Source organism: Danio rerio, chromosome 12 (genome assembly GCF_052040795.2).
Source record: "Danio rerio strain M-AB ecotype USA chromosome 12, GRCz13ab, whole genome shotgun sequence".
NCBI classification, from domain to species: Eukaryota; Metazoa; Chordata; class Actinopteri; order Cypriniformes; family Danionidae; genus Danio; species Danio rerio.
In genome coordinates, this window is record NC_141032.1 from 40,084,674 (window position 1) to 40,107,162 (window position 22,489).

General features: G+C 35.3%; 1 protein-coding gene across 10 annotated transcripts in view; it reads right to left on the bottom strand.

The window, feature by feature from the left end:
- The window catches only part of sdk2b (sidekick cell adhesion molecule 2b), a 628,575-nt gene that overhangs the window by 108,843 nt on the left and 497,243 nt on the right, over positions 1 to 22,489 (bottom strand). For all 10 annotated transcript variants that reach the window (XM_087276682.1, XM_087276677.1, XM_087276680.1 and 7 more), the window contains exons 5-8: positions 10,796 to 10,929; positions 6,022 to 6,133; positions 4,241 to 4,431; positions 1,296 to 1,379 (exon numbers count right to left, since the gene is read on the bottom strand). In XM_087276682.1, coding sequence (XP_087132808.1) covers positions 1,296 to 1,379; positions 4,241 to 4,431; positions 6,022 to 6,133; positions 10,796 to 10,929 — 521 coding nt within the window. The remainder of the gene's footprint in view (positions 1 to 1,295; positions 1,380 to 4,240; positions 4,432 to 6,021; positions 6,134 to 10,795; positions 10,930 to 22,489) is intronic.

Here is a 22,489-nt window from a genome sequence, read left to right on the forward strand (position 1 = left end):
AAAAAGTTAATTTAGATACTTGCCAAAGAAATATATATTATTTATTTATTTATTTATTTAGCTTTAGCTTTTTATTACACTACAACTAGAATTAACAATAAGCCATTTAGCAGACAAACACACACATGGAATGAACTGCCAACTATTCCAGCATATGTTTTACGCAGCAGATGCCCTTCCAGCTACAATCCAGTACTAGGAAACACCCATACACTCTCACATTCTCATACACACCAATTGGACCAATTTATTCAACCCAGGCCCATTCTGAAAACGTAGTCCCGTGGACGTTTCTGGAGGCCGTGAAATACGTCCAAGGAGGTACGTATTTTTGCAGTCTTAGTTTTCGCGAATCCATGAGAGGCCGCAGTTTGCACTTTTTCGTATCTCAAAGGTCTCTCGCAAGTGCTGTTCAGCGCCTGCGCTGTTCTCGCGTAAACCCCCCAGAGGCCACTGTTGAACGACCGTCTAACTTACTGGCTGAATGATTGACTGGGGGACCGGCCAATCGGCTAACCCACCCTCCTCCTTCCCTGAACCCAACCAATTTTACCGATTGACCCGCTCACCTGTTACCACATTGTCGGATTTTACCACATTCTCAACCTGTTATGAACTTGTTCACTTTATTTTTTGGATTCTGTTTTTGTCTTACCTGATTTCTGCAACCGCTGTTCCCCAGACTCAAACCTGTTCGTCATCGTCGTGGTCAGCTCTCTACGCCTCAACACCGCCGATGTACATGACAAGCTAAATGGACAAACTGGTTGCGGCGGGAAAGCCCTCCACACGGAGGTAAGCGGTCAGCCAGTGAGCACGAAAAGGAACGGCGTCATACCGCCTCGCAGCGTTCGCTTAAAAAATGAAATGCAGCCATACTTACCTCCGCCTACATAATTTGTGGCCTCCAGAAACGTCCACGGGACTACGTTTTCCGAATGATCCTGGGTTGAATTTAGTTCACCCAATTCACCTATAGCGCATGCATTGAACTGTGTCAGCCAGGACTCAAACCAGCGACCTTATTGCTGTGAGGCAACATTGCTAACCACTGAGCTACCATGCCGCCCTAATATGACATTATCAAATAATTATTTTAATGTAAATATGAGATTATTATAATATGTAACAAGGACTAGTTTGCCATTTTCCACATGGTTGTTTATTAAACTTCACGTTGTGATCATCTATAGGGATGCTCTTTGCAACATGTTGCTGTTACTAAGGAAAAAATGACTTTCTGTAAAAAAAAAAAAAAATACAACAATAACAAGAAATGTCAGAAAGCGTCTCACCTCTGGCCTGACAAGGAATGTCCACAACTTTCTCCATCTCTGCTGTGATGTGTTTCTCAGGTTCCTTCACAAACTGAGGTGGTTCTGCATGAAAGACAGAAAGAGAGAGGGTTATGACCTCCACATGTACACTTTGAAAAAAAGAAATGCCACAGACAAACAGCACAGGAAGCAAGATTGAAGATTTTCAAATAAATGACACTGTTGTTGGATTTCTGAGAACATCCTGTTCCGGCTTTTTGGTTTTACTCCAACAGCATTTCAAAAGGTGGAAAAAAAGGAGACAGAAAACGGCCTTGAAGGAGACATGCTTTGTTAATAATGTTTAAAATGCTTAGGTAGCTCGTGAACGTTTCTTTGCTCTTGCTCATTAGCTTCAACATGTGTTCCTCAGTGAGATTTATAATATTTAATATAGATTTTCGTGTTGAATTGAAAAGGTTGACTCGGCACACTGAATATAATGAGTAGATATTAGATAAGCAGCAAATATTACATAATGACCGGTACAACCGTTTTTCCAGACTTTCTGGATGTACTACATTGTAAAAAGTTATATGATCAATTAGTCCTGACAGCATATGTTTTTAAGTCATTGAAACTTATTGAACTAAATTAATCATGTTCCAACTTAACACATTTTATGTTACGCAAGCTGTTTTAAGTCAGTTTAACATAACAAGTTCAATGGACTCATAAGGTTAATTTGATTCAGCTAAAAAACTGAAGGCAACCAGCATTTTTAACAGTGTAGGTAAAGTTAGAATAAAATTGTATTATTTATTTTATTATATAAAGGACTTATATGATCACATTTATTCAAAATACCTTACAAAAATTTTATTATTTAGAACATTTAGTTTAGTTTAGTTTCTGAAATTGACGATTGGTCTGAAATGCAAATGCTTTCTTTTGAGTGATTGAGAAGGTTATTTGACCACATATTGATTTCTCAACTCTAATGAATACAAAACGTTGCTATTGTGTTGTCTAAAAATAAAAATAAAAGACTAATTCTGGATTCAACAGATAAAACCCTTTATATTAAGGCAAAATGAACATCCTAACTTAATTAAACAATTAAGGATGAGATTTTGGGAAAACATAAGTTCAGAATCTCATAAGGGGATCAATAGCCATAACTGGAGAGGGTTCGACTGGAAAACAAAAATCCACAGTCAGAGGAATGCTGGAGGGGTTGTGGGAATGTAGGTAATCACACACATATATTTTGGGAATGTCCGTAGACACTTGCATTTTGGCAAGGGGTAAAGATTGAGATAATAAAAATTATGCAGTTAGATCGACCATTTACTCCCTTGTTATTATTGCTTGAAGGCATACGCCATGATATATATAATAAAAATTAGAGATATATACTACATATACTTTCACTAAATGCAAGAAAGACTATGACAATGAATTGGATGAAGCCACTTCCTCCAACAACAGCACAGTGGATAAAAAAACTTGAATCCATATATAGAATGGACTATATAACTGCTCATCAATTTTTTTACAAATATGGGCACCTGTTACTATGTAGTAACATAGTATTTCCAGCTTCTCTGTAATTGAAAATTATGTTGTTGTTTTTTTCAAGCCAAGCAAAAAAACCAGGCGATGACCGGGTTCGAGTCTGGGGAACAGCGGTTCCAGAAATCAGGACAAAAACAGAATCCAAACAATAAAGTGAACGAGTTCATAACAGGGCGAGAATGTGGTGAAATCTGAAAACGCGGTCAAAATCAGACGAGGGATTTTCTTTTTCTGGATGTCTTTTGTAAATCATTGCTTGGGTTCAGGGAAGCAAGCGGGTGGGAGGGCAGGCGGACGGGTCAATCGGTAAAACCAGTTGGGTTTATGGAAGGAGGAGGAGGATGGGTCGGCCGATTGGCCGGTCGCCCAGTCAATCATTAAGTCATTCAGTCAGGCGGACAGACGGTCGCTCGACAGTGGCCTTTACGCGAGAACAGGGTGTGCGAACGGCGCTTGCGAGAGGTGTTCGAGATGCAAAAAAGTGCACACAGCGGCCTCTTGTGGATTTGCGAAAACAAAAACTGCACAAATACGTACCTCCCGGGACGTATTTCGCGGTCTCCAGAAACGTCCGCGAGACTACGTTTTCAGAATGAGCCAGGGTTGTTTTTTTTGTTTTGTTTTTTGTTACTTTTTTCTGTTTTTTTTTTATATATTCGCTGCTGTCACTGAATGTTTTGTTCTGTAAAATGGTTTAATGTATAAAAATAAAGTAAAAAATACAAATAAAATGAATCTAAATATATGAATAGAAATATATGAATATATAATATAAGATGAAGATATGAAGATATAATTTTGACCAATTGTCTTTTTATTCCCAACACAGAAAAAAAAAATAAACTACTATTCAAAGTACCTATTCATAACATTCATTCAAAACTATTAGCCCTCCACTGCATTTCTTTTACTTTTTTAAATATTTCCCAATTGATGTTTAATAGAGCAAAGAACTTTTCACAGTGTTTCCTATAATGTTTTTTCATTTGGAGAAAGTCTTATTTGTTTTATTTTGGCAGAATAAAAAGCAGTTTTTCATTAAAAAAAAAACATTTTAAGCTCAATATTATTAGCCCCTTTCAGCAATATTTTTTTTTGATTGTCTGCAGAACAAACCATCGTTATACAATGACTTGCCTTTAAATGTCACTTTAAGCTGAATACTAGTATCGTGAAAAATACCTAGTAAAATATTATGTACTCACATCATTACCAAGGTACAATAAATCAGTTATTAAAAATAAGTTATTAAAATTAATTATAATGTTTAGAAATGTGTTGAAAAATCTTATTTTCCTTAAACACAAAATATACAGCGGGCTAATAATTTAGGAGGGCTAATAATTCTGACTTCAACAGTACACTCAGTTTGCCAGGGTGTGTCATGTAGAGTGTGTGTGTATTACCAAGCACATGCAGATACGCTCCAGCGCTGACCGAGGGAACGCTACTGCTGCGGAGAACAGCTTCACACTCATAGAAGCCCGAGTCGCTGACTGCTGGACTCAACACGGTCAGTCTGCGGTTAAAATCACTCAGGCCACTCCTCACCAACACACCGTCCTTCTTCCAGCTGATGCTCAGCTTTATCAGTGGCCTGAGAGAAGATTAAAAAAGGAAAGAAAAAAAAAAGCTTATAAAAAACTATTTTTAAATCAAGAATATCAAGAATTAAGAATAAGTAGTGTTCCAGGGTACGAACCATTCCAGTAAAAAAATGTATGTTTCTGTTGGGAATGTAAAATTAAATACGACTAATATTGCTTAGGTGGAGATATAAAAACCTCTATCTCCAACACAGTGGATCTGTTACATCCTCTTCCTCAAAAACTTGGAAATAATTCCACTTTCTAGAGGTATATCTAACCAGTTTAAAACAGTTTGCGATGCATTTAGGAAATATGTCCTAGGACATGTGTAGCACGTTTCCAATTGCCGCTATTGTTGGTAGAGTAAGCACAATTTTTACGCGTAAAAGTCCATAGGCAAATAAAAACATCTTTATTTTCCAATCAACAAAATTCCTTTATCAATATTCTTTCATCCAAATTACACATCATTCTTGTTACCTTACGTTACGGTTAAAAAACTGGATGCTTCCTACCAACCTCTCTTTCTCAATGCAGTGAAGCTACAGTTATATAGTATGATACTGACACCTTGTGGCCAAATGCCACTATACGATGTATGGCTCCTACAACATGTTTTATTGTCAGATATAGACTGAGTCGTTGTTTATGCAACTTGATTCTTTTCCTTTCCTAAGTTCAAAGTAGAGTGCATTCTGTGATCCAGATTGTACAATTGCTGTTTTTTGTTTTCCACGATATTATTTGTTTCTTTTATTTCTTTTTAAGTTAATATTATCTATACTTTTTAAAAATCTTATTGTTTTTGTCTTATTTGTAACTGTTAAAATTCATAAATAATAAAAAAAACAAAAATTTTGTCTCTGTTGAAAATTATATAGATAATAAAAAAATAAAGACAAAACAAAATAATACTAAAATAAAATAGATCTATTTTTACCCAACTAAAACATAATCATTCACTCTAAATATAGCCAATTATATAATATATAATATAATAAGTTTATAATATCAATAGGCAACAGCATTACTGTGTATTCTATCACATTACAGTTATTATTATTATTATTATTATTATTATTATTATTATTATTATCATTATTGATATCATTATTGCTATTTTAATAATAATAATAATAATAATAATAATAATAATAAATAAATAATAATAATAATAATTATTATTATTATTATTGCTGTTGTTTTTATCATTGCTTTTTAATTAATAATAATAATAATAATAATAATAATAATAATAAAAAAATAATAATAATAATAATTATTATCATTATTATTATTATCATCATCATAACTATTTTATTATTATTAATAATAATAATAATAATAATAATAATAATAATAATAATAATAATAATAATACAAATAATAATAATAATAATAAAAATAAATTAATAATACATTCATAATAATAATTAATTGTTATTATTATTATCATTATTATTATTATTATTAATAATTAATTTTCCTTTTTCTTAGTCCCTTATTTATCAGGGGTCACAACAGCTGAATGATTGATGTTTTTGTGTGTCTGGGAGGTTGAAGGAGCATTGAGGTAACAATTAATGTGAGGTGGTCACCTGGCATTTGCCACACACTCCATGGTGACCTCAGAAGTGCCGGAGATGACGCTGGTGTTCCTCGGCGGTATTACGATGGTGGGTGCAATGGGGTCTGCAGGACCACCGACATCTGCAGCACAAGAGAAATGCGAGAATGAGAAAGGGAAGAGAGCTTGAACAAACGTGTTTCGACACACAGGTACACAACATGATAGAGTGAGTGTTTCTAATACAATTCTGGTCATCTTCAGGTGTGAGATTTTTTTTTCAACATTTTTGACAAAGTTGGAAAAAAAACAATAAATGTATTAATAATAATAAAAATGTCTACTAAATAATAGCTTTTCATGGAATCTGTGAAACCTTTTATTATAAATAAATGAATAAGTAAATAAATAAACATACAAACAGTATGTATATATATATATATATATATATATATATATATATATATATATATATATATATATATATATATATATATATATATAGATGCACCCGTGCATGCATACATAATTAAAAACAAACCAAGACATGAATACATAATTATATATTTTATATATATATATATATATATATATATATATATATATATATATATATATATATATATATATATATATATATATATATATATATATATATATATATATATATATATATATATATATATATATATATATATATATTTATATATTAACAAAGCCATACATACAGTATATAACATACATAAGAAATGTGATGGGCAGAAGGAAGAAGTGCCACCTATCATATTTTTACATGTTACAGCCAGCCACACTTTGCTGTAAAGTAACAGGTTGGTGTTTTGAACAGGAACTTAAATATATTTGCTCTTGTGTCAGACGTGTGTGTGTGTGTATGTACTTGTTTATGTGGTTTACGGGGACACAACATTATGTATAATATATTATGTATAATATATGACATGGGTATGACCTTCATTGTAAAAAATGCTTGATTCCACACAATTCCTTCTTGTTGTCTCAACACAAATCAATTAAAATAACTTAATTTCTACAAATTTAAGTAGATTGAGCATAAATCAATTAACTTATCTAAAAAAATGAAGAAATGTGTTGTTTCAGCTTATTTTAAATAAGCAGTTTAAACAAACAGCAAAATATTTTTTTTTGTGTTGTACTTTACTAAGTTAGTTTTACGAGGATATGACTTGTGTCCTCATAATTTGAAATGTGTAAAAATCATAATTAAAGTTGGCATAAATCAGAAGGTAAAATTGTCCTTTATTCGTTGTAGTGATGCACATTTACTTCAAATAATCCTGAAGTTATAAAAAAATGAAGGCCGGTGCATGGTAACTAATTGGATTGTTGGATGGGCATTGCTAACAAAATGAAGGAAGACTGACGACTGGATGAATTCAGAGTAGAAACCAGACACACACTGATATGCCTGTCCTAAAGATTTCCATGTAACCAGGAAGTGTAAAAAAAGTCGTTTCGACAGGGAGAGAAGGTTACGGGATTTGAAAGTTTATGAGGACAAATTGTTTTTTACAAAATAATGAAGTGCACAGATACAACCTTCATAACAAGAAATACTACCGTGAAGACATATAAAAATAGAAGGAGTACATTTTGATTTCATGGCCACTTGAATGGGGTCATTCTAACTTTGCCACAGGTTATTGCAAGGGGTGAGTTTAGGGGTAGGGTAAGGCCTTAAATATGCATTTTTACCTTATAAAATACATTAAGCTTTTGAAGAGTCCTCGTAAACCATATCTACACAAGTGTGTGTGTGTTTGTGACATATGAGGACACAAATCGGTATAACTACATACGTATCACACAGGTATTACACAAAGATGGTGAAATATGAGGACATTGCTGATGTCCTAATTTCTCAAAGGTTTTTTTTCAGAAAGTAAAACTGTACACAGTTTCCTGTGAGTGATGGATTTAGGAGTAGGGTGGGGCTAAGGCAAAACAAAATACAGTATAACAACAATGTAAATCTATGTAATGTCCCCACAATTCACAAAAACAAATGTGTGTTTGGGTGTGCGTGTAGTTCTGTCAGAAGCAGTTTCTGTTAAGCACTGATACTCAAATACACCTTCTGGGAAGGACTGTCCTCACACACACACGCACATATACGCACGATTGCGCACACACACGCACACATACATCCTCCCACGATCTCTTATCTCCTCGCTGTCTCCGCACCATTCCTTGACTCCTTGTGTATTAGACTCAGACAAATCATATCCTGGTTTGCTGAAAGAATCTGATACACTGAAACTCTTACAAAGCACAATCCATAACTGTCAATATTCCGAGTCTACGATTGTGAGAAGCTGTGAGGGTGAAAACAAAGCTCTGTCACGGAAGGCAAATATGCGTTTGTCTATAGCCTGTTGTTCACAAGTGTGTATGCTCGTAAAACCGGCATGTTGTCTAAAATGGAAAGACAAGACCCATGGGGAGTGATACAACACAACAGTGTTTCTTTTACTTCAAATCTGTCAAATATGAATGCGGGGGATTGATAGCAAAAGTATATATATATATACATCTGAATCAGTTTTACGCTGTATATTGAAGGTCACATTCAGAAAGTTTAGGAAACTGCTAATAGATAGATAAATAGATAGATGGATTGAAAGATGGATGGATGGATGGATAGAAGAATGGATGGATGGATGGATGGATGGAGAGAAAGAAGTATGGACGAATGGATGCAGGAATGATATACAGACAAACAAAGATAGATGATGGATGGATGGATTGATGGACAGACAGAAAGAAGTATAGACAGAGGTATGAATGGATGGAGGGATGGATGAATCGATAAATGTACAGAATGAACAAAAGAAAGATAGATGATGAATGGATGGATGGATGGATGGATGGACAGACAGAAACAAGTATAGACGGAGGTATGAATGGATGGAGGGATGGATGAATCGATAGATGTACAGAATGAACAACAGAAAGATAGATGATGAATGGATGGATGGATGGCTGGATGGATGGATAAACTGACAGACAGAAAAATAGATGGATGGATGGATGGATAGATGGGTGATGGACAAAACAGATAGATAGAGATGATAAATGGATGATATATAGACAGACAGAGAGATATAAGATGGCTAGATGGATGGATGAATAGACTGACAGAAAAATTGATGGAAGGAATAATGGATGAATGGATGGATGGATGGATGGACAGAAAGAAGTATGGATGAATGGATGCAGGGATGATATACAGACAAACAGAGAGATAGATGATGGATGGATGGATGGATGGATAGATGGATGGATGGACAGACAGAAAGAAGTATAGACGGAGCTATGAATGGATGGAGGGATGGATGAATCGATGAATGTACAGACAGAACAACAGAAAGATAGATGATGAATGGATGGATGGATGAACGGATGGATGGATAAACTAACAGACAGAAAAATAGATGGATGGATGGATGGATGGATGGGTGATGGACAAAATAGATAGATATAGATGATAAATGGATGATATACAGACAGACAGAGAGATATAAGATGGATAGATGGATGGATGAATAGACTGACAGAAAAATTGATGGAAGGAATGATGTATAAATGGATGGATGGATGAATGGACAGAAAGAAGTATGGACGAATGGATGCAGGGATGATATACAAACAAACAGAGAGATAGACGATGGATGGATGGATAGATGGATGGATGGACAGACAGAAAGAAAGAAGTATAGACGGAGGTATGAATGGATGGAGGGATGGATGAATGGATGGATGTACAGACAGAACAACAGAAAGATAGATGATGAATGGATGGATGAATGGATGGATGGATATATAAAATGAAAGACAGAAAAATAGATGGATGGATGGATGGATAACATGACAGACAGAAAAATAAATGGATGGATGGATGGATGGGTGATGGACAAAATAGATAGATAGAGATGATAAATGGATGATATACAGACAGACAGAGAGACATAAGATGGATAGATGGATGGATGAATAGACTAACAGAAAAATTGATGGAAGGAATGATGGATGGATGGATGGATGGATGGATGGATAGGTGGATGGATGGATGATGGATGGATGGATGGATGGATGGATAGGTGGATGGATGGATGATGGATGGATGGATGGATGGACAGATGGACAGACCAAAAGACAAACAAACAGATGATAGATTGATGGATGGATGCATGGATAGATGAATTGATGGATGTACAAACAGACAGACAAACAGACAGACAGACAGACAGACAGACCGACAGACAGACAGACAGACAGATGATGGATGGATCGATATATAGATGAATTGAGGGATGTACAGACAGGCAGACAGACAGAGAAATAGATGGATAGGTGATGGATGAATGGATGTACATACAGTAAGAATTATAGATGGATGGGTGGACAGAGAGATGGATGGGGGGATGGATGGATTGATGTACAGACAGACATTAAGAGTGAGATGATTGATGAATGGATGCATGGATGGACGGACAGACAGACAGACAGATAAACAGACAGAAGGATAGACGGGTGGATGAATAGACAATAGAGCTAAAGATCAAAAGTCAAAGACCAAAATCACCCTAGCAGCTGCTTCATAGCAACACTGCAACAACAATTAGAATACCCAAGTAACCACATTGCTAAATCCTAACAACTATCTGCAGTCATCCACAATACCCCAGCAACTGCCTAGCTAGTGAAATTCTGCTAAATACAACATTAAAAAAGTTCATGTGTATTTCTTTTTTCATCAGACTTACTTTCCACAGACAGTGTTATATGTTGGCCGGTCTTGTTTTCTCCGTTCTTGTCATTCACAGCTTGCACGTAGTATCGTCCAGCATCTGGGGCCACGGTGGACAGGATGACCAGCGTATTATCCAGAGTGATGGCTCTGAGAAAACAACAAACAAGGATCAACATAAACCTCCAGCTGTCAGACATCACACTCAACCACTGATTTATAACACTGCATCATCAGTAACATCACCATAAACTGCAAACCAAATGTTCAGCGCTGCACTCCAAAAGCTGATATTTACATGAAATATTCCCTGCGGGGGTATCAGAGGCGCTGAGGAGTGCTAATTCACTGCCATCTCGTTATGCCTATTCATATACAGAACACAGAAACAAATGTCTTTAAAAACATGACAGAACTAGACTGTTTCTTTTTTTCCACTTTTGTTTTATCACAGTCATCGACACTACAAACCGTTCTGATATAATGAATATAAAAATTCCATCTGTCATTCCCCATTCAGATCAACAACTCCACAAAATGACTTACAGTAGCTCCATAAATATCACATAAACCACTTTAGTGTCAAGAAGATGCAGACGCTACTGAGATGGAAAACATTTTTTTCCATGACATCAGATGTGATGCTACCATTATTTTACTTACCAGATTTCATATATTTGATTTACATATATATATTTAAGTTATGTTTATTTAAATATATATTTGATTTAATGTCAATAAATTATTTTTAAGAAAAAAAAAAATATATATATATATATATATATATATATATATATTTTTTTTTTTGACATTAAGTCAAATATATATTTAAATAAACATAACTTAAAAAATAAGAAAAAAATGGTGCAAAAGAAACATTTATTAATATCACTATCTTTAGTGATATCACTATCTTCACTTTATTAGGTACACCTGTCCAACTGCCACCAGTCCGTCACATGGCAGAAACTCAATGCATTAAGGCATGTAGACATGGTCACGACAATGTTTTATATTAAAACGAGCATCAGAATGATGAAGAAAAGTTATTTAAGGGATTTTAAACGTGGCATGGTTGTTGATGTTAGACTGGCTGGTTTGAGTTTTTCAGAAACTGTTGATCTAACTAGGATTTACACGCACAACCATACAACCATACAAGTTTACAACGAATGGTCTGAAAAAGAGAAAATTTACCCTACAGGCCACCACAGTAACCAGATCTCAATCTACCTTTGAGATGTGGTGGAACGGGAGATTCCCATCATGGATGTGCAGCCGACAAATCTGCAGCAACTGTTATCATGTCAATAAATGAAACAAAGTAAAAAAAAAAAAAAAAAAAAAAAAGCAAAGCAAAACAAAATAAAACAAAATGAAACAAAATGAAATGTGACAAAACGAAATGTAACGAAACAAAACTAAATTAAATTAAACAAAACAAAGTAAATCAAAACAAAACAAAACAAAGCAAAGCAAAGCAAAGCAAAGCAAAGCAAAACGAGATGAAATGAGAATTAAATTTAATTAAAATTAAATTAAATTAAATTAAATTAAATTAAACAAATGCATTCATGCATAAATAAAAACAAACAAATATATACAGTAGATAAATAAAGAAACGCATACATACATACATGCATACACACATAATAAATGAAGTTGTGCTGCTTAATATTTCTGTGTAATCTGTGAAACAATCAATTATTGTGCCAGTTCTTATGTCATCATTTTTTACTTGACCAACTCCATCAACTTATCATTTGAAACTCAAACTTATTGACAGATCAGTCAATAAAAAATCACTTTACTATTCTTTTCAACATTAAAAGCCATCAAAGCAGAAATCAATATACAGAAAACCCTAATGAATCATGAACCTTAGGAAACTGCTCACTAACGTATATATTTCAAGTATATCAAATGCTAATAAACATAAAACACATTTAAGTTGGAACAACGGGCATTACACCTGTAAGCACAGTTCCTCCTGTTTAGCAGTACGTTCACACATCTCTCCTTGAATAAGCAGCATTCCTCACCCATTGCTGTCCACTGGGCCGAGTCCTGACACCTACCCCACGGAGTCCCAATTACTGTGCCTCTGTTGTTTACAATCAATGTTTCCTCATTATGACTATGTGTTGGACAATTGAGGAAGAATTGTTCGTTCTGCGCCGCTGCCCTCGACCCGTCTCTGAACTGGCACCCACGTTCCCCGGCCTGCGTCCTGTGAGGTGCTGAATGCTAATATGAGACTGTCCATCTCAGCGCACAAATACCAAACGTGTGCCGGAGCCCCAGAGCTGCCAGAACACAAGGCTGAAGATGCTTATTGAAATAATCATATTTCTAAGGTAAAGCTGACATCTCTCTCACTCATCTTTTAGGCTCTCTTGGCTTTACTTTAACAGTTGATGGGGTTGTAGATGTGTGCCTAAATTTGATAACACAATATGTAAAGGATAATAATAAATATAGGACAATAATCAATGGACTTTGCTTGCATTAAATGATTTTAAATGCATGACGCTGAGGCAAAGAGCCACTCCACCCCATGAATTGCATTTAAAATCCTTTAAAGATGCATTAATTTATGTGGGATTGACACCTAGTGTTAAACTAGGTACTAGTGTTGTCATGATATTGGAATTTTGGTACCAATCAATACCTTTGCGGCTTCAACAACTGTGAAGTGAACCGATGACCTTCACGGCCAATCACAGTCATTTCTGTTGAGCATGAACACAATGGCATTTAAATGTTAGCAGGAAATGAACATCTTTAACACGAAGATGACTGTTATATCGAACTTAGGGTATTTATAATGCCTTAGGAATCATCTGATTGGTGAGAATTTAGATTGAATAATGCAGGGCCGGCTGCAAGCAATCATAAGTACGTGATCCTCTTGAAATTAGTTTATAAATAAACCACTTTTATTACGGTCTGTCTGCGCACATTTTCATCTTCTAATTTCCTTTTGTGTAATGAGAAAACAGATTACAACCCCCACAGGTGTAAAAAGGCATGTCCATTTCAGTTGGCTGACATCCGTTTGTTGTGTTCACGTGCAGCTCTTTGATCCAGGTAGAACCAGACTTAAGTCAGCCAAACAAATGGGTTTTGTCTGTGCTAGTTGTTTGGCGTCGGCTTAGTGCTTCCCAGTCCTCAACATTGAAAGCTACTCAGCTAATGTTTACATTTGTAATATTGTAATATTTATATTATTTGCTAATTAAAAACCCCCTCATGTGGATTTTTATAACTCTGAATATGCTTCCCATTTTGGAGGCTGCTACTATACTCTGGAGTTTTCCATAAAGGCAACACAGGGTGCCAAAATATAACTGTGTAAACTTGCAGTGTCATGGAGTTACACTGATCAAAACAAAGACATTTGGACACGGAACGTACATAACTTTCAGTCATAAAGGAGTCTTAAAGGAGACATAAAAAAGGAATAATTTACTTTAGCTTTATTTTTATTTTTAGATAAACAAGTATCTCCACTAAACATGTTTCTTAAATATTGTTATAAAAGCCCCTTAATTTTCCGGAAAGGTTGTATGTGTGAACAGGTCCTTTTTGAAAATACCGGTAAATTCGTTCTGGCTATTTTCCGGAATGCTGCGCTGTGTGAATGCAGAAGGAAGATTACCGTAATAAGCGCGTGCACGTCTAGAACGTGCTGACGTGAGACGTCTGCTTTAGCCAATCACAACAGTCAGACGCATTTACGTCCGCGCGGTTTGTGAGAATAAAAACCTTTGAATATTTTTCCAGACACAATTAGCTGCTAGAAGTTAGTCAAATCACGTTTATATGTTCTTCTTAATGCCAACTGTGTAAATAATCATCGATGAGATGCTTATGATAAGCCGTTGTTTGTTTACCTTCAAGCTTTGCGTGTGCCTGTGAGCGCCTGCACACGCACATATTATGAACATCTCGACATGCAAAAGTGATCCTGCGAAAGTTGTTCACAATATTGATCATCCACAGAGTTTGTAATTTAGTCAAATGTTTACAAATACAAGCGCAGCCGTTTAAAGCTCATTTGTGGTGAATGATGTCAGAATTTACCGGTATTTTGGAATGGATGTGTGAATGCTCTTTTCCGGAAAATTTCCGTAACGTCCTCGCCTGTGTGAACAGCGCTTTTTTGAAAATACCGGTAAAGTCGTTCCGGAAATTTTCCAGATATTTACCGGTATCACTGTGTGAAAGGGGCTATTGTCTCTATTTATCAAGCTCAATGATATGCACTATCAATAACACACTGTTAGATGAAGTTTCAAGACACTATATATACTTCTGAGTGTCCTTCAAGAGACAGCATGTTATCCTCATCTCATAATCTGCTTTAACCTGAGAGTTTGTTTCTAAGTTTAAACCTCAGTCATGTTTTGAGTTCTTCAGTGTGTTTTCCATCCCTGAAGTTGAGGTCAACATGAAATAGTGTTTGCTATTGGAACAGATATATTCAATGACAAGTATAGAATCACTGGATCCTTTATAAAAATGAAAAAAAAAAAAAAAAGTTTGAATTCTTCTTGATTTTATATGACTGAAAGTTTCAATAAATAATTCTGGACTCACAGCACATTTATTAATTCATTTGGATCTAGGTTGTGTTTTATTCACTTTTAGTTTGTTTCACTTTTAATTTTAAATCAGGTCAGTTTAATTGGAAATATATCAAAGTAATATTTTCAATTTTTTTTAAATTTAAGCTTTAAATCAGTTAAGCAAAACTATTTTAATTGCTCAACTCGCAAATTAATTTTTTTTAAAGACGTGAATGATTAGATTGTTTTACAAGAAAGTTTTATTGGCGATATTTAGTCTATTTTTTTAGTTAGTTAGTTAGTTATTTAAATTTATTTGTCCCGTGGGAAAATTTCATGTGCAGCATACACTCACAGAAACATCTGACATTTCACATTTGGCATACATACATTTAAATACAACATGGTACCCCTACTATAAAAAAAAGAAAAAAAGAAAAAATGTCCAGTCTACAAGCCATCAACTGCTACTGAGGGAGGAGAAATGTACATTTTTAATTGCTTGTTATAAAAATGATAATTTTTCTTCTATTTCTTACACATTTGAAAACACAATATCGATGACCTGATGATAACAATTGGAAGGGGTGTGATAAAGGATGTCTCTCATTATTGACAATCGTGATATCTTTTTTTTTTTTTTTATTTTAGTAAAAAAAAAACTTAAATTGCTGCCTACATTTTTTTACTTGAATCAAATTAACGTTTATAGTCATCTCAACTTACATCAATCAAACTAAATAAATATATTAAGTTAATCTTTGTGGAACTTAAAGAAATGTAGCTTAAACATGATTAACATCTTAAGTTAAAGCAACATACACATATTTGTTGTCTTGACTTTTTGTCATTACATTTTTTCACAGTGTAATTTCATAAATTAAACTTTGTTTTACAGTTTTGTTGTCCAATAAAATAATTCTATTTAACTGATTTATCTTTAGTGAACATAAATTAATACTCACTGACATTGATGTCATCAATTTGACAACCTGCATGTGCATCAAGTCATTAGCCCCCTTCACACATACAGACTTTTTAGGCAGTTTTCTGGAAAGCGATCATATGTGAACAAGCCCTTTTTGAAAACAGCATTAAATTCGTTACGGTATTTTCCGGATGTATTTTCTGGATTGTAATTTTCTGGATTGCTGCTTTGAGTGAGTGAACGCAGAAGGAAATTCGCCGGAAAGAGTTGACGTCTACTTCGACCAATCAGACCAATTCACATCCAACGCTTTTCATAAAAATAAGGGGGGTGCTGGGGGTCTTTTTTCAGTTTATTCACGACAACTTGCTTTTGTATAATGTTATTATTAGTAGTATTATTTATTTTATGCATATTTAGATTAGTTTTACTAAAAACAAGCTTAGATTTGTCCACCTGTCAGGTTTTAGACCATATGGGGCATAGAACTTGTGTTTAGATATAACTAATATAGCTGTAGTTTTGTGAACACACTTCGTTATTATTGTTCATTTTATTAATTTTCTGGAAATTAAAACTGAATCTAGAAATTGTTTAGAAACACATATTTGCGCTTAACAAACCAAATTTATTATGTAGTAATATGGATGTATTCAGTGGAGTGTACAACACCGTTTCCTTATCAACGAAAGAGAGAAAGAGAAAGTAAAGAGGTTGAATGGAGGAGGCTCGTTCTTTATACTTGTGCTGCAAATGGTGTGTTGAACTGTTTTCTTGCTAATGAAGCATTTAGCTTTTCCCCTTACAAAGTCCGCCATGTAAATAACAAATGCAACATGGCACGATTCAACTGACTATTAAAGGGAATAGGAAATGAGACTCTGATTAGTTTATTGCATGTTATGCTCAAAACACACCCATAACTCTTAAAGAGAATAAGCACAACCATGTTAGACCATGTGATGTAGTGCAAAGCATATTTTTCATCCTTAAAATAGCAAAAGTGGATTCAGATACTTCCTTAATGCATTTGCAACATGCACTTTAGACTTTGCGCTTAGATCCTTATAATACGGCCCTGAGAACTGTGGAAAAAAATATAGATAAATGCTTATGATAAACCGCTGTAAATGTATCTGGAAGCTCTGCGTTCAGATGTGTGATGCACGTGCAGGAGGGCTGCTGAAGTTGAAGTGAAATCATCAAGAAAAAGATGGATCCCCTTCATGTTTTAACATTTCTGGTTAATTATGTCAGAATTTAGCACTTTTTTTGGAATGGATGTGTTAATGGTCTTTACCAGAAAAACTCCGGAACATCCTAGTCTGTGTGAACAGCACATATTTGAATATACCGGTAGAGTCGTTCTGGAAATTTTCCATTTATTTACCAGTATCACTGTGTGAAAGGGGCTAATGTCTTACTCACTTCAGCTTATTCCTTGCTGTATTAGGGGTCGCCACAGTGGAATGAACCGCTACTTACTCTGGCAATTGTTTTACACAGAGGGGATCCTTCCATCTGCGACTTAGTGAAAACTAGTTATAATATTTATTTTTCCTTAAAAACATCTCTGAAACGCACTGCACTTTGATACTCGTGGCTGTCAAGGGTTTGAGTCTGTGTATCATTTCTAGATCATGTTTACTTACCATTCCCTATCCATCCTCCTCATTTTTTCTAAACAAAACCAGCAAGTTTACCAATTAAAAATAACCAACATCACACTGTGTACAGTGAAATGTCGCAGAACAGCTTTCACCAAAACCCAACTCACCAACAAAACAAGTCAAATACAAACACGCACAAGTATCTGCGTATTTAAAAATTAATTACGTCCTAAAGCCCTCATTACACCCATACAAACACTCCATCCCTTTCACTTCAGATAAAACACATGAAGCACTGCAATTACCGCATTGATAAGTGATACTACGCTCACAATCTCAGCGCAGTTTGCGTTATTAAAAAGCCCATTCCTACACGTCGCCTGAAGATAAACCTCAACAACAGCACGATAAAGACATTACACTGAAACGCAGGCCGCTGTCACAGAACATTACATCAACCTCCCGAAAAATGATTAATGACTGCAGTATGATTAGAGCAGCTCGACATAGAGGGCCGACATAAGAGCGGATGATTGATTTTAATATCTCCTCGTGCACACACTTGGTCTCCAATTTCTCCCGTTTTCGGCCCACGACGCCTCGTTGTAGACGGATAAGGGGCCGGTTAATAAGGGCGAGCGGCTGCGGTGTGATGATCTGTAGTGAATATTTCAGTCGGTCGGGTCCTGGTGCGCCAGGTGTCAGGGAGAGAGACTCGCTGCTGCTGCTGAATTATGGATTGGAAGAGGGACAGCGAGCGACCCAAGACTGCAAATTAATCTCAGGTGATTCCCTAAACCTGAGCGCATAAAAATATGAGAATAAAGACACAGCTTGAAGTCTGAGCAACTAATGAGGCCGTGAAGAACACACACACACACACACACACACACACACACACACACGTACACACATTTATATACAGTGCTCTGCATAAATGAATACACATCTCCTTGAAAATATTTCTAGTAGTGCTGGCGAACAATTAATTGCAATAAACTACATCTAAAAAAATGGTCCCACTTTATATTGTGGCCTCAACTATTATGTACTTACACAGGAATTAATAGTTTGTTACAATGTACTTATTGTGTAAATACATGTATTTAATGTGTACTTATGCTTGATTAAATACAAGTATGTAATTACATCTGTATTTAACTTTTGTAATTACATTTGTAAATACACAGTTGACCATCCCTTACACCTTAACCCACCCTTAAACCTACCCATACCACCAAACCTGTAAATAACCCAACCTCCATCCCAACTCAAAAGCACCACAAGTGTTCTCAAATACATCATAAACACACTAAGTACATTGTATTTATTTTTTTGATGCAAGTACATAGTAGTTAAAGACACTTAATATAAAGTGGGACCAAAAAAATATATTGAGATTTATATATATATATATATATATATATATATATATATATATATATATATATATATATATATATATATATATATATATATAATTTTTTGTATATAAAAATATAGCTTAACGAGGCTAATAAGGGGCTTAAAGAGGCTAATAATTTTGACCTTAAAGTGGTGTTTAAAAAATACAAACCTGCTTTTATTCTAGACAAAATAAAACAAATAAGACTTTCTCCAGAGGAAAAAATATTTTCAGACATACTGTGAAAATTTCCTTGTTCTGTTGAACATCATTTAGGAAAAAAAGATATAAATAAAATTTAAAGGGGGCTAATAATTCTGACATCAACTGTATATATATACATATATACACACACACACACACACACACACACACACACACACACACACACACACACACACACACACACACACACACACATATATATATATATATCTTCTAAACCCAAGCTTGTTGTCTTGTCTTGTCGAGTAAACATCTCGTCATACGTCTAATAATTACTGAAAAAAAAAAAAAAATCACATTTTTTAAATAAACTTTTTTTTTTTCTTACAGATTCACATACAGTTCATATTTTATCTACACTGCGAGCATATGCTAGCAAATGCCTGACTGACAGTGCATGCATGATAAAGGTCATGCATAAACATTATCGTACATGTCCTACAACACTCATAAATATTGCAGAAATGTGTATTTCTGAAAGGCAGAGAGGAATATAAAGTAAGGCTATGCATGAACTTATGCATGGATCTATGAACCTGTTTTAAGCACTGGCAAGGCATATTACAGAGGTAAATTGTGAACTTAGTAAATGCCAGAGGACACATAACCCTGACGCTTGTCAGGAATTCTGAGATTTTTATCCAGACTATCAGAAATTTTGATGTTAAATGAAAATTAAGACTGCATTCACAGTTCAGTACAATTCAGGACAAAACATTAGAGATTTAAAACAAACATGTTTGAGATATATCAAATCTTACATGCAGCTTTGGTTAATGACCAAAAAGTAATTTACTTTTAATGATGTAATAAGTAATTAAACATGTTTTGAAGGAACTTATTCAAGACACCTTAGAATAGAAACCACACAGAAATAGATCAAATCCACTCAAACACCCTAGCAACTGCATAGCAACACATTAGTGATTCATAATAACCTCTGAATTATATCTTTGAAACAAGTATTTCCTGAGAAAATGTCAAAAATCTCTTTTTCTGTCAATCGATATACAGTATATGTGTGTGTATTCCCCATGTTTGTGGAGCGATTTCATGGACTCAGTGATCAGTGACTGTTTCTTGTCGAATCACAGAGCTGAAAAATTGGAATCAGTGTTGAGATGTGTTTTCTCATCAAAGGTATTTACCACACTCACTTACTGAAATCCTTCATTTAGGTCTGCCAAAGAAATGCAATCTGGAAGAGATTCGAACATGTGTGCGTGCATAAAACAGGGAGGCAGTTCTCAATGCAATGAGTTGCTAGCAATAATTCATCTTTTGGACAAAATGGGCAGTGTTTTAATGGTAATGAAAGAAAAGGTGATCCGTACACTAGATGTGCCACGCCACAACACACCATGCAGCACCATGCAAACATAAGTAGCGGTGCACAGGTATGACCAAGCGGCAACCTCCCGCTCTCCCTGCAATTCATCCGAAATTCCACTAGTCCTGGCCGCTCCTGGCTCCAAAATAGAGCAAATTTCAATTGAGCCCACTGTTAGAATGGCCAACTTTACAGCAGAAAAAAAGGTGTTTACAGCCTGGTACAAAAAAAGATTTTGGTTAATACAGCTAATATTACCCTTCATGACAACTGTGAGGGGGTGAATTTTTTATAACTCATCAGTTTCCTTTATATTAAGTTATATTAAGTTTGCATAATTAAGGGCGTGGCCACTTGAGTGACAGCTAGGTCTCGTTGGTCGCCGTCACGTCACCTCAGCTAAATCCTGCAGATTAGCCACTGAACTCGGCATATTTATCGTATTTCTGTGTTGTTTTATGTGGCTTTACACAGTCAACTGCCTTTTGGACTTGTTTCCTTTAATTATTAGTTGGCAAGGCATGCTGAGTGCACTTAATTGTGCTCACAAACCATTCACGTGGCCTCCGTTTCCCATGTGAGTAAAGTTATATACTTATATAACATGTATTTGTTTTATTTAAGATCATTTATCGTTTATATTTATATTTAGAGCTGTAATGCACTCCAGAATCTGACGAATTGATTAGCTGTAGGCTCGAGAACAGTCATCTGAAGCGTTGTCATACAGTGTTATGCTGGATTTCATCAATAGTCTTGCATTTACTAACACAGACTATATCTGAAGTGTTTGGAAGTAATTCGCGTTTTCCTCCTGTTGAAAAACGTCATAAGAACAATGTTTAGTGGCTCTTTGTATTACTACAGTGTTTTTACAAGTCTAAACACTTTATTGATAAAGTATACAACCAAACACAAGTGGTCAAAATACAAACGAGTCACAGGTAAAAAAGTATTAAGCGTTCTCCCAAAGTAAAGTGTGTCTGAACCAGGTCCAAGCAAAATGCCAGCACGTGTTTGTAGCTCTGCTCACTCTCCGCCTCTTTGCCCTTGTTTGGTATCCCGCCGTGGGTGTGATGAAGCGCGAACAAAATGGTGACGCTTGGCCGCGCCTACTTGTGGCTTCTTTTGCGCTCTTTAGAAACCTATGGGTGACGTCACGGACACTGCGTCCATATATTTTACAGTCTATGGGTATGACTCATGACACTGTTCATGTTTCTGCCGCACCACAGAGCATCATCTGAATAATTTAATTTTAAATAACATGCAAATGTTTGCGTATAGATATTTCTATGAACAACAACTAGTGGCTTCCGAGTACTGGGTTGCGGTAGGAAGGGCATCTGCTGTGTAAAACATATGCTGAAACAGTTGGTGGTTCATTCCGCTGTGTTGACCCCTGATAAATAAGGGATTAGCTTGAAGGAAAATGAATGAATAAGCAGCCGGTGGCTCCCCTGCAATTCCGTCACAGCCGCAGGTTAAAAAAACACTAATCTTAAGTAATGATGTTCCCGTCTCTCCATTTGTTTTCTCACTGTGCAACAAACAAGTGCTAAATCAGAGCTAACACATTATGGACAAATCTAAGTGTGAACAAAAATGATTCGAACCACATATGCAAGCTGCGTATACATC